The following is a 14,164-nucleotide window of genomic DNA, read 5'->3' as shown; positions in this document are numbered from 1 at the left end:
CAACCACTTGTTTGAAAATAACACCTTAGTACCCATGTTCAAGAAAATATTGAATATCCTGTACAAAATTTTATTATTTAACTGCCATACATAATTGTGTCATGTAATTTTTTGACAATTTTGAGTTTTTGGCATTTTTATGTTTAGTTCAACGTTTACTTAAAGAAAAAGACATACAATCTAGTACTTTATTCGCAAACCCATTAAAAACAACATCAAGTCTGTTCAATCGTTTTACTTCTACGCAAAATTGTCCCACCAAGTATTTTTTTCTTCGCGAAATCATCGGCTTTACGAAGTTGATTCTGATTCTGCTGGTGGTGTAGGTTCTGGGGCCGCCTCCGGGCGGGTTAGTCTCAAGGAACACCAGTTTCAACCCCGGTGCAGCAATGCACTTAGTTGCTGGTTCTGTTGGTGGCGTAGGATCCGGGACCGCCTCCGGGCGGGTTGGTCTCGAGAAACATCGCGTTCTTTTCCGGTGTAGCGAATGCACGCATGCTGCTGGTTCTGCTGGTGGAGTATGCTGTTCCGGGGCCGCCCCGGGCGGGTTAGTCTCGAGGAACGTCGCGTTCTCCTCCAAAGCGCCGATGTCGTCATGTGGGCCGGCAGTCACTAGTTGTTTTTTGTTATTCCGGAGGTCAAGTGGTAGAATTGCTTGGAATAAACAACGCCGACGAGGATTATTGTCCTGGTTGCTTTCACAGCCCGGAATGGACAAATCCGGAGGGATTTCTTCGGGTTCTGAAAAAAAGATTTAAAAAATTTATTATTTTCTGCGAAATTACCTTTTTTTAACTCACCAGAAATAAAAAAAACAACACGCCACGACAATTTTCACAATGTTGACACTGCTGAACTGTCAACCAATTTTACAAAGGGTCTAATCAGTTTTCAAGTTGAAAATGACGCATGAGTTGCCAGATTCGTGGCAAACTTGGATTGCATGGGAGGAAAAGATTTAGGAGTCATAGAAAAACAAGAAAAATAATGTGTTCTCGTTTGGCAACACTGCAAATATGTTAGTGTTTGTGCCAGCTTGAAAGAATGCCGAAGTTTGATGAAAATACAATTGCAGCTGGTGTTTTTGAATATTTTTTGAAGTGAATTTTCTTACTAAAAACTAACATTTTCATGAAAAAAGATATTTCAGTGTAAATGTGGAAATGATTCTTTAGACGTTAGCGTCGAAAAAAGTTGTGAAGTGTGTTAAAATAAGTGAGAAATAATGAAAACAAAATGATGTGTTCCAAAAGACTGTGCTTAAGCGATCAAAAGTTATTTTCAAACCTGCCTAATCGATGCTTTCCAGGCAAAGGAAAAATCGATCAAAATCATGTTTTTCGCTAATTTTTGTTAAAATAGCTTACTTTTGGCTCTGAAACATTTACCAGACTGCGTGCTTACTCGTCTTTGATCGTTTGGTTGGTATATTACAGTGAAAACACATTTTTGAAGCTTTAATCGAGCAACAAACTCTCCATATGGCGAAGATAGGTGTTTGATTAGAATACATATATTTCCCCTACCCTATCGCTGGCTCCGATGGAACTATCGTTCCAACCGGAGAGACACGCACACGAAATTGCTGTATACATACACTGGAGCTCACGCACACAAATGAACTCATTACTACAGGGCTTACGGGCGAGAGAATTTCACGATTGCTCTTTCTCTTGCTTTTTGAGCGAGGGGACTGGCTGTGTGAGAGATTATTTTCCGTCTTACGCATCGGTTTGTTTGTTGCTCGCTATTTCATCGGCGTCGTTTTCCCTTCGCTCTCTTGATGCAGTTTTGGGAGAACGCAAAAAAATTGATGATTTGAGCGAAAGACGATATCTAAAAGCCCTCGCCATCGGCGAGTAAAAGAGAAAATACCATCCCTGGTCAATAATTTCACTTTCTCATGGCTTGCATAGACATTTTTCTTGGCGAAACGAAGCTTTGAAGGGTGTTTGACATTAGTTTGTTTTTGTTTGATGGACGTTGCCATGATTCTCTCCCATAGCTGGGTATCAAGAAAAAAATATTTTCAATCGAGTCTTCATTTTGCATCGTTCTGTATTGTCTTCCTCGACGGTCCCTTGGATATTGACAACCAGAGAGTCGACTACCATATTTTTTTTTCTGTGTAGTAGAAGTCGTTGAAACATGTGCAGTCGGAGTCGTAGCAGGTTTATTTTTATCACATTTGTTGTTGGAGTCAGGGAAGGATTCTAAGTCGAGCCTTTTTGGAGTGTGGGAGTCGTTAAATCTCCAGATGCCAGACTTGTAGTCGGTATCGCTTTTAAAACTATGATTTCTTGTTTTATACGTATTTCGGAGCAGATGTTTAAAAAAAAACGTGAATTATTATTTTTACCAGTTTTATTGGTTGGAGTACCTTTAAATAGGTACATTTTTGTGTTGCGACTTCTAATACATTCTTTGCGTGGAAGGATAGTCTTGAAATATTTACGAAGCCAAATTGTCATGAAACAGTCAATCACTTGAGAAATAAACTTCTGGATATGGTTCTCATCACTGTGTGTTTCGGTTGTTTCCCGGTTGTCGTGTACCTTGCCCGGTGGCCGGCACATTCTCCAGCTCACTTAGCGGAAACATGCCCGGAACGTGCTCCAACTCCTTGAGTGGAACGTTGTTGCCTCGTCCGGAGAGCGCAGTTTTTGAATTATATATTACTCTTCTACCGGCGCAGCAAATCTGTAGCAGACGGGACACAATTCGGAATAATACAACGCATTTTACATTTGGAAGCAGCAACTTAAACTCAATTAACTTTTTGAATCAAGAAAAACCCGTATGTTTACAATTCGCAATGTTTATAAACAGACGCCGCCATATTGCCAATAATGTTGAGTAGCGCATACCAGCCCGTCGCCGGGTCTCCAGACTTACATAGAATGCCTAAAATTGGCTACCGAATAGGCGCTTCCCTAACACGGATGTGAGTCTTCAAGTAGCTAGAATGCGTTTACCATTGAATTTGGAACATCGATGAACTGAACTAACGAGATCTAGGTTGTTCACATTAATTCCGTCGTCTTAAGATGGTTCAGTTCAGCGCGCAGTTCTGCAGATTACATTACAAATTTTCCCCGCAGTATTCTTTTTCTTCGTTTTTACATACTGCAGGATGATTTTGCTGCAAGTTTCTCCGGTTTCCTTGAAGACAGAGCCAAAATAGTCATGCACAGTAGATACGAATTCAACAAATCGACTGCTTTCGTAGACGTACAAAAGTTTACATTTTCACCCTGGGAGGACTTTGCTGACGGTTTGCTTCGACATCGCGGGAGTTGTACGTAGTGACACCGTGTGATCGAGAGAGTTGTTAGGAGTTTCAGCTAGTGTCTGCATGTGGTCACAACATGCTCGAACTAGCCTGCGGAGGAACATCTTTCTTGAAGAGCGTATCAACATAACGAGTTTAGCAGTGTGCTAGCAGCTGCACAAAGGATGGTTCATCTTTGATCGCATTTACCGTGTTGGTTCTCGTAACGTTGGCAGCTGCCGAAACACGCTTCACAATGTTGCCTTACGATCGCTCGTCATCCCGAATTATAATAGGTTGTTTTCCTCGCAGTTTCTATTTGAGAGTTTTTGGGAGGTTCGAAACAGAGCGTTTCAGTAACGGATGGTATCAGTAAGCTCAAGGAAATGTATCTTTTTCTGGCATTTTTTGTGTTGCAGGTGGCCACGACAGGGTTCGCCTACTTTTTTTTATAGAACCACGTTGCAATAATGTAAACTGTCAAAATCCCAACCTTGACGTCGACGTAAAACAGACGTTTAGTAGAAATGTCAACAATCAACAGTCAACAATAATTTGAAAACCTCACCTACAAACTGAGATCTGATTTAAAATTTTCTCCCTCTTTCACAGATCAAACACTGGAAGGTGCTCGCGCGCTCGAACGCGATGAGCGACTTCCCGAGCGACTTTGACGTGCTGACGTTGGACGAGGCGCCCGACCCCGACGGATCCGCCTCCGGAATCGACCTGCTTAAATCGCACCCGTCCATCAAGTCCGTTTCGCCGCAGCGCATGGTCCACCGGACGCTCAAGTACGTGCCCATTGATCCGACGGTGGATGGTGATGACCGGGGTGAAGTTGAGCAGGAGGATTTCGGGGAGGACGCTGAACAGGACGAAGAAGTGGCCGAGCTGATCGAGTCGTATGAGAATTTTAAACGAAAACTTTCGACGGATGTTAACGAGTTGAACGAAACGCAGCAGCAACAGCAGCAGGTGGTTCCGAGGCATACGAATAGGAGGTTGTTGAGGGCGATTCCCAGGCAGATTACTTCCTTGTTGAAGGCGGACGTGCTGTGGGGGATGGGAATTACAGGGAAGGGGGTGAAGGTGGCGGTTTTTGACACGGGGTTGTCGAAGAACCATCCTCACTTCAAGTCGGTTAAGGAGCGAACGAACTGGACCAACGAAAAGACGCTGGATGACGGGGTTAGTCACGGGACGTTCGTGGCGGGGATCATCGCGTCATCGAAGGAGTGTTTGGGCTTTGCGCCGGACTCGGAGCTGCACATCTTCCGGGTGTTTACGAACAATCAGGTTTCGTACACGTCGTGGTTTCTGGACGCGTTTAATTACGCGATCTTGAAGAAGATCAACGTGCTAAATTTGAGTATTGGCGGGCCGGACTTTTTGGATCAACCGTTTGTGGAGAAGGTGTTGGAGTTGTCGGCGAATAAGGTGATCATGGTGTCGGCCATTGGAAATGATGGACCGCTGTACGGGACGTTGAACAATCCTGGAGATCAGATGGACGTGATCGGGGTTGGCGGGATGGACTACAACGATAACATCGCCAAGTTCAGTTCGAGAGGCATGACGACGTGGGAGTTGCCGAACGGGTATGGACGGATGAAGCCGGATATTGTGACGTACGGGAGTCAGGTTAAGGGAAGTAATTTGAACGGGGGTTGTAAGTCTTTGTCTGGGACTTCAGTGGCTTCGCCGGTCGTAGCTGGTGCGGTGACCTTGTTGGCAAGTGGCGTGATCAACCGACTTGATCACGTCAACCCGGCTTCGATGAAGCAATCGTTGATCGAGGGCGCGCAACGTCTTCAGGAGAACAACATGTTTGAGCAAGGTCACGGCAAGTTGAATATCCTGAAGAGCATGAAGATCTTGTCCACGTACAAACCGAAGGTAACACTTTCACCCGCTTATCTGGACTTTACCGAGGACTACATGTGGCCGTACACGACGCAGAGTTTGTACCACACGAGCGCTCCGGTGATCGCGAACGTGACGATCCTCAACGGGATGGGAGTCATTGGGAGGGTCATCAATCGACCAACCTGGCATCCGTACACTAATGAAAACGGTCAAATGCTCAACATATCGGTCACGTTTTCCGAGCAGTTGTGGCCGTGGGCCGGCTGGATGGCGGTTCAAATCGGGGTTAACGAAGCGGGACAGAAGTTTGAAGGGGTAGCGCAGGGTCACGTAACCTTGACCGTGCAGAGTCCCGCCGGTCCGGGGGAGAACGAACCCCGCAACGGAACCGTTAGCTTCCCGATCAAAGTGAACATAATTCCGCAACCTCCGAGACATAAACGGATCCTGTGGGATCAGTACCACAGCTTGAGGTACCCGCCGGGTTATCTACCTCGCGACAACCTGAAGATCAAGTCGGATCCACTTGATTGGCGCGCCGATCACATTCACACCAACTTCAAGGACATGTACACGCATCTCCGGAATGCCGGCTATTACGTTGAGGTTCTGGGCGCCCCGTACACCTGCTTCAACGCCAGTCACTACGGAACGCTACTCCTCGTAGACCCGGAAGAGGAATACTTCCACGAGGAGATCATCAAACTGAAGAACGACATTCTGGAACGCGACCTGAGCGTGATCGTGTTCGCCGACTGGTACAACACGACCGTGATGCGCAAAATCAAGTTCTACGACGAAAACACGCGCCAGTGGTGGATGCCGGACACCGGCGGAGCCAACGTTCCGGCGTTGAACGAACTGCTCCGGGATTTCGACATCATCCTCGGTGATAAGGTCTCCGAGGGGTACTTTGACATGCGCGATCACCGTATGTACTACGCCTCCGGGTGTAACATCCTGAAGTTCCCCACCGGAAACAACACGATCCTCATCGAGCGCGATCTCTTCGATCAGGGCTTCGACATCTTGTCTCCGGACGAGAAGCGACAGAAGACCCGTGCCAAAACCGCGATCCTCGGTCTGCTTCAAACCGATCACACCTACTCAAAAGTGCAACCCGCCACCCCGAACCCTGATCCGTTCAACGGGTTCAACCTGGATCTGGACGCGGATCGCAGCGAGGAACGCCAGATCGATCGCGACTCGATCATCAACAAGCGCATCCTGCTCGGCGGTGTCAAGTCCTTCCCGGACGACTTTGACGACAACATCCCGAACGAGGGTGGCGAGCAGCGGCTGGACTTTGAAAGCGGGAACGCAATCGGCAATCCGGACTTTGATCTGCTGCGCAATATGGCCGAGGATGACGCCGACCAGGACGACATCAAGAAGATCCAGCACCCGGAGGAGATCAGCCAGCTGCTGCTGGAGAAGAAGCAGAACTTTACCGGCGAGAAGATCATCATGGTGGAGGTGCCGAAGACGCTGCTCAAGCTGGAGCCGGATCAACCCAAGCCGGTCAAGTTCAATGACAGTTCCGCTGGAGGGAAGGGTCGCAAGATCGGCGGTCGGATCGCGATCTACGGTGACTCAAACTGTCTGGACTCGACCCACCTGGATAAACCGTGCTTCTGGCTGCTGGATTCCTTGCTGGAGTACACGATGACCTCGCACGTGACGAATCTCCTGCGGGATTTGAACAGCAGTCGGCGCAACGAAATCCTCAGCGGTAAGTTCCCTTCTTTCATTGTCCAAACTATTATCAAATGTATCATCATTTCAGACGCCAAACCGCCAACCCGTCTCGCCACCAACAACCTGCACCTCTACTCCAAGGTGCTGCAGGGGCCGGGCAACGAGAAGCGCGATCTGCCGCTCTGTCGGCCGCTCCGCTGGGAGCAACCCGTCTCGCTGAACATGTCCTCGCTCAGCGGGTACGGCCTGAACGAGCGGCTGATGCTCCAGCAGCAGCAGGAACTGCTGGCGCGGCAGGCCCAGATCCCGGCGGGTGGCCTGCTCGGCAACGAGATCGACAACAGCGTCAACCTGTTCCGCAAGCTCGAGAGTCAAAAAGGTGAGGTAGGTGTGGGAGAGGGGGGTGTTGCGCGTGTTGGATTTCTTAAATTTAAGAACGAGTATTCAACTCCTTTCGCGTACGCTCAGTGTGGCTTCGAATCTCTTACTGTTAGCATGGATACGGCTACGATCATCCTGCATTTATCCGCTGTCATCATTGCATGACCTGAGTGCTGGAAATTTTCTCCATAGCTGTCGCTATATCCTGGTGCCAATCACAGGTCCTGTACTCGGCTTCCACTGTCTCAGTAGAAACTGTCTATTTAGACAGTTCGGTCAGAGAGAAGGAACCGGGCACACGGAGTAGTTCACAGTATCGTATGTTGGTCTTTTCACTTCAAAAAAATGGGCACAATAGATTCAACCGTGAAGAAAAATGCCATAATGGAATGGAGACATTAGATTTCGATTTTAAACAGTACGACGCTGAAAAGCCATTGAATTTGGCGGAAAATTTTTCCGAGTTTCAATACTCTTTGATTCGATGTTATTCAGATGACTGAAAGCACCGGATTTGCAAAAAAAATGTCATCGCTGTTGCTTGGTACTCGGTACTCGTCGCCATCGTCGGTCAATGAAAACAAGCTACGTTGAGCGATGTTCGTTTTTTATATCAATTTTGTCAATAGCAGAAACGCCATCAGAATAGAATGAGTTTCCCTAACACGGACTTCAACATTGTGTATTTAAAGTGCACTCAACACACATATATTTTTATAAAAACAAACTCTCCTAAACCTCTACAATTAAAGGGCGAGCATTCAACTCCTTTTGCTTTCGCTAAATGGCTTCGGCTTCTGACTTCATTCCGAAGCGCCGAGTTTCTACGGCTACGATTATCCTACGTTTATTCGCGTTGCTATGCTGGATATGCTTGATTTTTCTCCATGTATGTCGCTATCTTCTGGTGACAACAACTCTTTAGGTTTAGAATGGTGCATGCATTCATAATTACTCATCGTGCATTAAAGGCTGATTTCGAAAGACCGTGCAGTGAACTCTATTTTGTTCGTATGTTTTTGGAACCCTTACCACCATATCTTTTTTAGAGTTTTATTAAGGATTACTTCCAAAAAGTTACTGGATTCGCTGTTAGCTTTCTTTGGTGTTACCTTCGTTAGCTTATTTTTCATGTTGGTTGTGGCTTTTTGCACGTTGCTTCAATATTAACTACTTAAAAGTCTCAAATAGACAGGAGTAGTTTCTCTTCAACATCTATTACAGCAAGCTCTAATCACTTATATTCAAAACAGTTCCGTCAAGGTTAATTGTTTGCTTCTGGATCATTACCGACTTTATTCCGACACGTTATAGAGCCTTCAAGCAGTCGATCCACAACTCGGTCCGTTGTTGTTTTTAAATATTACTGAGCTTCTGGTGGGGATGACGTTCGATCCGTTGTATGTCAGCTCGAAGAAAATTTTCCTGAATAAGCTTTGCGCGCCCCGACTACTGCGATCGACTACATATTTGGCAATCATTTCAGTCCTCATCAGTATATTCGACGTTTTTGACGTTCCGAGAAAAACGAGTTTCAATGTTTGACCACTGACGAACTGACGTGCCACCCCATACATCAACTGTCATTTTATGGGAAACCCAAGGTTACTACGATCCTGCAATCGTCATAGCAGCAAATTGGTGAAAAGTTAAATCACAGAGTAAAATAAAAATACCAAACACAAATCAGATTTGTATTTACTACTGTGTGTGTGTGTCTTTACTAATTAAGAGAACAACAAAATATTTTTATTTTCTTCAAATCGTTTCCTGCTCGCAAGTGTGCAGCTCAACTAATCCCTCTCTTTTCCCGCTACCATATTCCAGCAACCGTAATCAGCGCCAACGACGAGCCGGACGTCCCGGGCTGGCGCAACAAAAAGACGGACAAGATTCCGCCGAACGCGCCACCCAACAGCTTCGCCAACCCGTCCGCGGCGCATCCTTCGGTGGGTTCGGTCGGCGTCAAAGTGCCCATCGCCGGAGGGGATCCCCGCATTGCCGGAGGTCAGCAACAGCAGCAGCAGCAGAATCAGAAGCAGCAGCCTTACGCACAGTACGCGGATTCCGGTGACTTTGCGTTGAGTCCAAACGATGGAGGTGGTGGAAGTGGGTTCAGCTGGACTTCGAACTGGTTCGTGACGGTTTCGTTGGTTTTGCTGCTGCTGTTGCTGCTCAACTGGATCCGGAAGACCAAGGGACTAACTATCAAGCGGAGGTTTAATTATGTTTTTAAGAAGATTGGTTTCTAAAGTTTCGGGAACCGCGTGCGGTTTACAATTGGCTTGGAGTCTTGCAAATCATCCTTTTTTTTGTTTAAGTTTTTACTAATTTGGGACCCAAAGATTTTGTTGCTTGTATATAGTTTCTATTTAACGCAGTAAACAAAGGCATATATGTTTTATACTTAATTTAAGAGTATAACAAATTGTACTGGTTAAGTGCTAATTCAGAGAATTTTGCATACATTATGTAGAATAATCTCACCAGCGGCAGCAGCTGCTAGAGCGAAGCTGGGATGTACCAATAAACACGAACGACACTGTCTATTTTTATATGGAAACCCTCGTATTTCAACATTATTTGATCCGAAAGTCGCAAAAAAAAATCCATAATATTACTGATGCTGTGCTTGGGCGGGGAATGTCTGCAGCCGGGTGAAGGCCGCCACCACCTTGACTTCGCTTTCCCTCTGCTGTTGCTGGAGTTGCTGGTGGATGCGTGGAATTCGAAAGAATAGGTAGAACAGGACTTCGAACAGCGAAATGATGCTCATTCCGAGGCACAGGCTAAAGACGCCACCGAGGTTTGCTGGAATGAGAAGGTAAGTTCAATCCGATAATTTAAGCGTTTTTTTTTTTCAAAGGGTTCTTAGGAATAGAGAAACCGATAACCTGAGGAGACGGTAATAACGTCAAAACGATTTTTTTATTATATTATTTCTAATACTAATTTAATCATATGAGGGTGACCCAAGTCGGGAGATCGGACATTTGTCAAAATCCGAAAAAAAACGGTAAAGGAATTTCTGATTTCTCGTCTAAAAGTCGAAATTTAGTATAATATTGTCTTGCTCTTGAATTATTTTGTAATATTCATCATTCTTTAATTCGTTTTTAGGACTTAGGCCGTTGCAAATATTTTCAAAGTTTATGTCGGCCCCCTTCAAAATTGGTCTGAAAAATCAGGAGACAAAAAATATTTTTCCAAAAAACTTCAAGATTTCCATGAAAATGGAAATATAAGCAACTTAAAACAATCACCCCCCCCCCCATCGACTTTGGTCAGAGTAGAGGGACAAAAAAATCAAAAAATATTTGCAACGGCCTTAGAAAACAACATTTACAAAACCTTTAACTACTAGTATTTTTTCGAATATAAATACCCGTCTTTGCCAAAGTTTGTATGATTATCTGGTTTGGTGCTTCCAAACGGCTTTCACATTTACTAATCCCATTCCCCCGAATAGACCATTTACCAGAATGCCATTCCACAGATATCCGTTTGCCAGTTCATCAATCAAAACCAAAACCAAAACCAAAACCAAAACCAAAACCAAAACCAAAACCAAAACCAAAACCAAAACCAAAACCAAAACCAAAACCAAAACCAAAACCAAAACCAAAACCAAAACCAAAACCAAAACCAAAACCAAAACCAAAACCAAAACCAAAACCAAAACCAAAACCAAAACCAAAACCAAAACCAAAACCAAAACCAAAACCAAAACCAAAACCAAAACCAAAACCAAAACCAAAACCAAAACCAAAACCAAAACCAAAACCAAAACCAAAACCAAAACCAAAACCAAAACCAAAACCAAAACCAAAACCAAAACCAAAACCAAAACCAAAACCAAAACCAAAACCAAAACCAAAACCAAAACCAAAACCAAAACCAAAACCAAAACCAAAACCAAAACCAAAACCAAAACCAAAACCAAAACCAAAACCAAAACCAAAACCAAAACCAAAACCAAAACCAAAACCAAAACCAAAACCAAAACCAAAACCAAAACCAAAACCAAAACCAAAACCAAAACCAAAACCAAAACCAAAACCAAAACCAAAACCAAAACCAAAACCAAAACCAAAACCAAAACCAAAACCAAAACCAAAACCAAAACCAAAACCAAAACCAAAACCAAAACCAAAACCAAAACCAAAACCAAAACCAAAACCAAAACCAAAACCAAAACCAAAACCAAAACCAAAACCAAAACCAAAACCAAAACCAAAACCAAAACCAAAACCAAAACCAAAACCAAAACCAAAACCAAAACCAAAACCAAAACCAAAACCAAAACCAAAACCAAAACCAAAACCAAAACCAAAACCAAAACCAAAACCAAAACCAAAACCAAAACCAAAACCAAAACCAAAACCAAAACCAAAACCAAAACCAAAACCAAAACCAAAACCAAAACCAAAACCAAAACCAAAACCAAAACCAAAACCAAAACCAAAACCAAAACCAAAACCAAAACCAAAACCAAAACCAAAACCAAAACCAAAACCAAAACCAAAACCAAAACCAAAACCAAAACCAAAACCAAAACCAAAACCAAAACCAAAACCAAAACCAAAACCAAAACCAAAATTTGCATAAGTAAGCGAGAATTGAAATTGGCAATGGCAAATGCAATGTAGTCAAACAGTAATTTGAAATTTATAATTTATAGTAATTTGTAGTTTGTAATAAGTAATTATTTGTCATGTGTAATTTCTGATAATTTGTTATTCGTTTCTATTATACTTTTATAAAAACTTACCCAACAGATTAATCCACGACACTACAACGATACGCCGATTAGCGGCAACCACTTGATTGGCCAAGTAAACGTGAAATATGAACTCGAAGTTGGTCAAATTAGTTTCTTTGCTGTGAAGAAATGTTGAAATTAATCTTGAAATTTACTAAATTATGATTACTTGACGTACTAAAACTTGTTGATGGAATAGTTGTGCGCTGAAAAATCCGTAACAACCGTGGACGTTTTGTAGGTTACATCACTGCAGGACGGCAGGCACTTGCAGTCGGTCTTTTTGAACATATCTAATATCAGACAAGATTATCACTTGAAACTCTACACGGTATTCAAAATCGACTCACAATAATTCTCAATCAAGCACATCGAATCCGTCACCGTACAATCCCGCATCGGTTTCCCCGCTTTGGTCGGCTGCTGCGACTGCCGGGGCAAGTGGTACGGATGGCAGCCGCACTTCCGGTGAACCTCGTTCCGAACACACTCGAGCGTGCACGCCGGCTGACGGTAGTTCTCGATGGGTGGGCTGAAGTCCTTCCCTGTGACGCAGGATCGCTGCGACGGTGGCAGGCCCAGCACCTGTTCGGAACAGCGCGAATCCGTCGGGGTTACACTCACGAAGGTCTCCGTTCCCAGCCGGAGCAGGGTCAAGGGGGCGGCCTCGACGGCGTAGTCGTGCGGGTGGTGGATCATGAGCTGAAGTGGGGAAGAACATTTGTGAGTAGGGATTCGAAGAATAGACGAGTTGTATAGCTACCATGAATCCTTCGGAGTACAGCGCTCCGGACTTCCCGTCGGACGCCTGTGGAAATCCAGTCGCTACCACGCTTAGTCCACCGTGGATGCCGTAGGTGTTGACGGCGAAGGGTACAAACGAACCCTGAACACTTGGATGGTAGTTGAAAGAACAGCAAGCTCCGTAGTGACTAGTTGATCCAATCCAGCTCAGGAATGGGTTGTTCTGGAAGCACGGGAACTTCGTCCCAGCCCAGTAGCAAACCACGATGAAGTCTTCGCAAATCGAACCCAATTCGTTGATGGCGTCCTCCACGGTCAGGTTGTTCAAGGTTAGAACGTTGTCTATCATCTTGAGGTTCTGAGATCGAGGAAAGGTCCACTGGTGCTCGTTGAAGTAACCCAGAGAAGGTAGAGATTCCAGGACATTGGCTTTGGTAGCTCCTAGTGGAAACTTGCTAAATTGGAAGCATCAGGGTAAAAAAACTTGCTGAATACTGTTAATAACTCACATTTTTTCAACAAACTTCACCGCCTTGTAGTCCAGCACACTCTGCGGATGGCAGATCGTAATGCCCGGAAACGGAACCTGCAAAATGCTCATATCGGAAGCGATGGTCATCCGCGTCGGCGAGTCCAGATACTTTTTCCACAGCAGAACCACCAGAAGCACTCCCAAACTGAACAGCGTGCTCAAAATGGTAACCCACACGAACCGCGCGAATCCGGTGGTCACGTTCCGCCGCATGTAGTACATCCCGTTCACCTTGGTCATCAGCGCGTAATCGTAGAAGGTTTCCCGCAGGACGGCCCATGCGGTGACCTTTCGTCGCTGGGATGGGTTCGAGCCGTCGCCATTGCGGAGGTGACCGAGCTGGGAAACGCGCACTGGACGGGGGATGAAGTTGCCCGGTTGGTGGTTCATGGTTGAATGGTGTTTGGTCTTGGCTCTTGCAAGGCATGAGCTAGAATCAGCATGGTTAAGGCGACATTATGCCTAATTGTTGGATATTATTGGAACAAGACACATTTGTCTCTTTTCCAATTAGCAAGCAAGTTACTTACTTTTTGTGACAATGTGTTCAAATCATCTCAAAATCGAAATACTACCAACCATGAATTATTTTAACAGATTTTTTCCTGATGCGATGCACTTATCTCAAAATTGAATAGCATTTTTTTGAATCTCTCTTGAAAAATCATTTAAAATTTTATAAAACGAAATAACTACAATGTTTTCTAGCATTAAAAACTTCTTTGACTTATTTTCTAAAATGAAAAGATTCAAATTAAACCTGTGCAATTCTCTACGAAATCGGCCGATTACGCCCTTTTGAAACGTTAATCTTGATTATTTGTTTAAATATTGTTTTCGAACAAATCGGAAAATTACATGAATGTTTCATTTTTTACATTGAAAATCGGACCATTAGTGGCTGAGA

The 14,164-nt window shown here is 44.5% G+C and overlaps 2 protein-coding genes across 3 annotated transcripts; one reads left to right on the top strand and one right to left on the bottom strand.

Moving 5' to 3' along the window:
* Positions 1 to 3,857: 3,857 nt before the first annotated feature.
* LOC120419930 (membrane-bound transcription factor site-1 protease) lies at positions 3,858 to 9,782 on the top strand. 2 transcript variants are annotated; one of them, XM_039582794.2, is made up of 3 exons: positions 3,858 to 6,872; positions 6,927 to 7,217; positions 9,047 to 9,782. In XM_039582794.2, the coding sequence occupies exons 1-3, from the start codon at positions 3,920 to 3,922 to the stop codon at positions 9,469 to 9,471; spliced, it is 3,669 nt and encodes a 1,222-aa protein (XP_039438728.1). In that variant the 5' UTR covers positions 3,858 to 3,919; the 3' UTR covers positions 9,472 to 9,782. The 2 variants fall into 2 exon arrangements, with proteins under 2 accessions (XP_039438728.1, XP_039438729.1); XM_039582795.2 differs by having other exon boundaries at positions 6,927 to 7,222; positions 9,047 to 9,295.
* Positions 9,783 to 9,817: 35 nt separating this feature from the next.
* Positions 9,818 to 13,657, bottom strand: LOC120419934 (sodium channel protein Nach-like). Its single transcript, XM_039582798.2, has 6 exons — positions 13,235 to 13,657; positions 12,745 to 13,180; positions 12,332 to 12,683; positions 12,160 to 12,274; positions 11,991 to 12,100; positions 9,818 to 10,030 (listed from the first exon to the last, which is right to left on the bottom strand). The coding sequence occupies exons 1-6, from the start codon at positions 13,645 to 13,647 to the stop codon at positions 9,837 to 9,839; spliced, it is 1,620 nt and encodes a 539-aa protein (XP_039438732.1). The 5' UTR covers positions 13,648 to 13,657; the 3' UTR covers positions 9,818 to 9,836.
* Between the last annotated feature and the right edge of the window lie 507 nt (positions 13,658 to 14,164).

Source organism: Culex pipiens, chromosome 2 (assembly GCF_016801865.2).
Source record: "Culex pipiens pallens isolate TS chromosome 2, TS_CPP_V2, whole genome shotgun sequence".
In the NCBI taxonomy this organism is placed as follows: domain Eukaryota; kingdom Metazoa; phylum Arthropoda; class Insecta; order Diptera; family Culicidae; genus Culex; species Culex pipiens.
This window is presented reverse-complemented; position numbering and strand designations above follow the sequence as displayed.

What these genes read in the sequence shown, in the direction of transcription:
- LOC120419930 (XM_039582794.2), top strand. Translation starts at nt 3,920, where the DNA reads ATGAGCGACTTCCCGAGCGACTTTGACGTGCTGACGTTGGACGAGGCG. An exon ending in GCGCAACGAAATCCTCAGCG is followed by an intron (nt 6,873 to 6,926) that starts GTAAGTTCCCTT and finishes TCATCATTTCAG; the next exon opens with ACGCCAAACCGCCAACCCGT. An exon ending in CAAGCTCGAGAGTCAAAAAG is followed by an intron (nt 7,218 to 9,046) that starts GTGAGGTAGGTG and finishes ACCATATTCCAG; the next exon opens with CAACCGTAATCAGCGCCAAC.
- LOC120419934 (XM_039582798.2), bottom strand. Translation starts at nt 13,647, where the DNA reads ATGAACCACCAACCGGGCAACTTCATCCCCCGTCCAGTGCGCGTTTCC. An exon ending in TATTCCATCAACAAGTTTTA is followed by an intron (nt 12,101 to 12,159) that starts GTACGTCAAGTA and finishes ATTTCTTCACAG; the next exon opens with CAAAGAAACTAATTTGACCA. An exon ending in GTCGTGGATTAATCTGTTGG is followed by an intron (nt 10,031 to 11,990) that starts GTAAGTTTTTAT and finishes TTCTCATTCCAG; the next exon opens with CAAACCTCGGTGGCGTCTTT.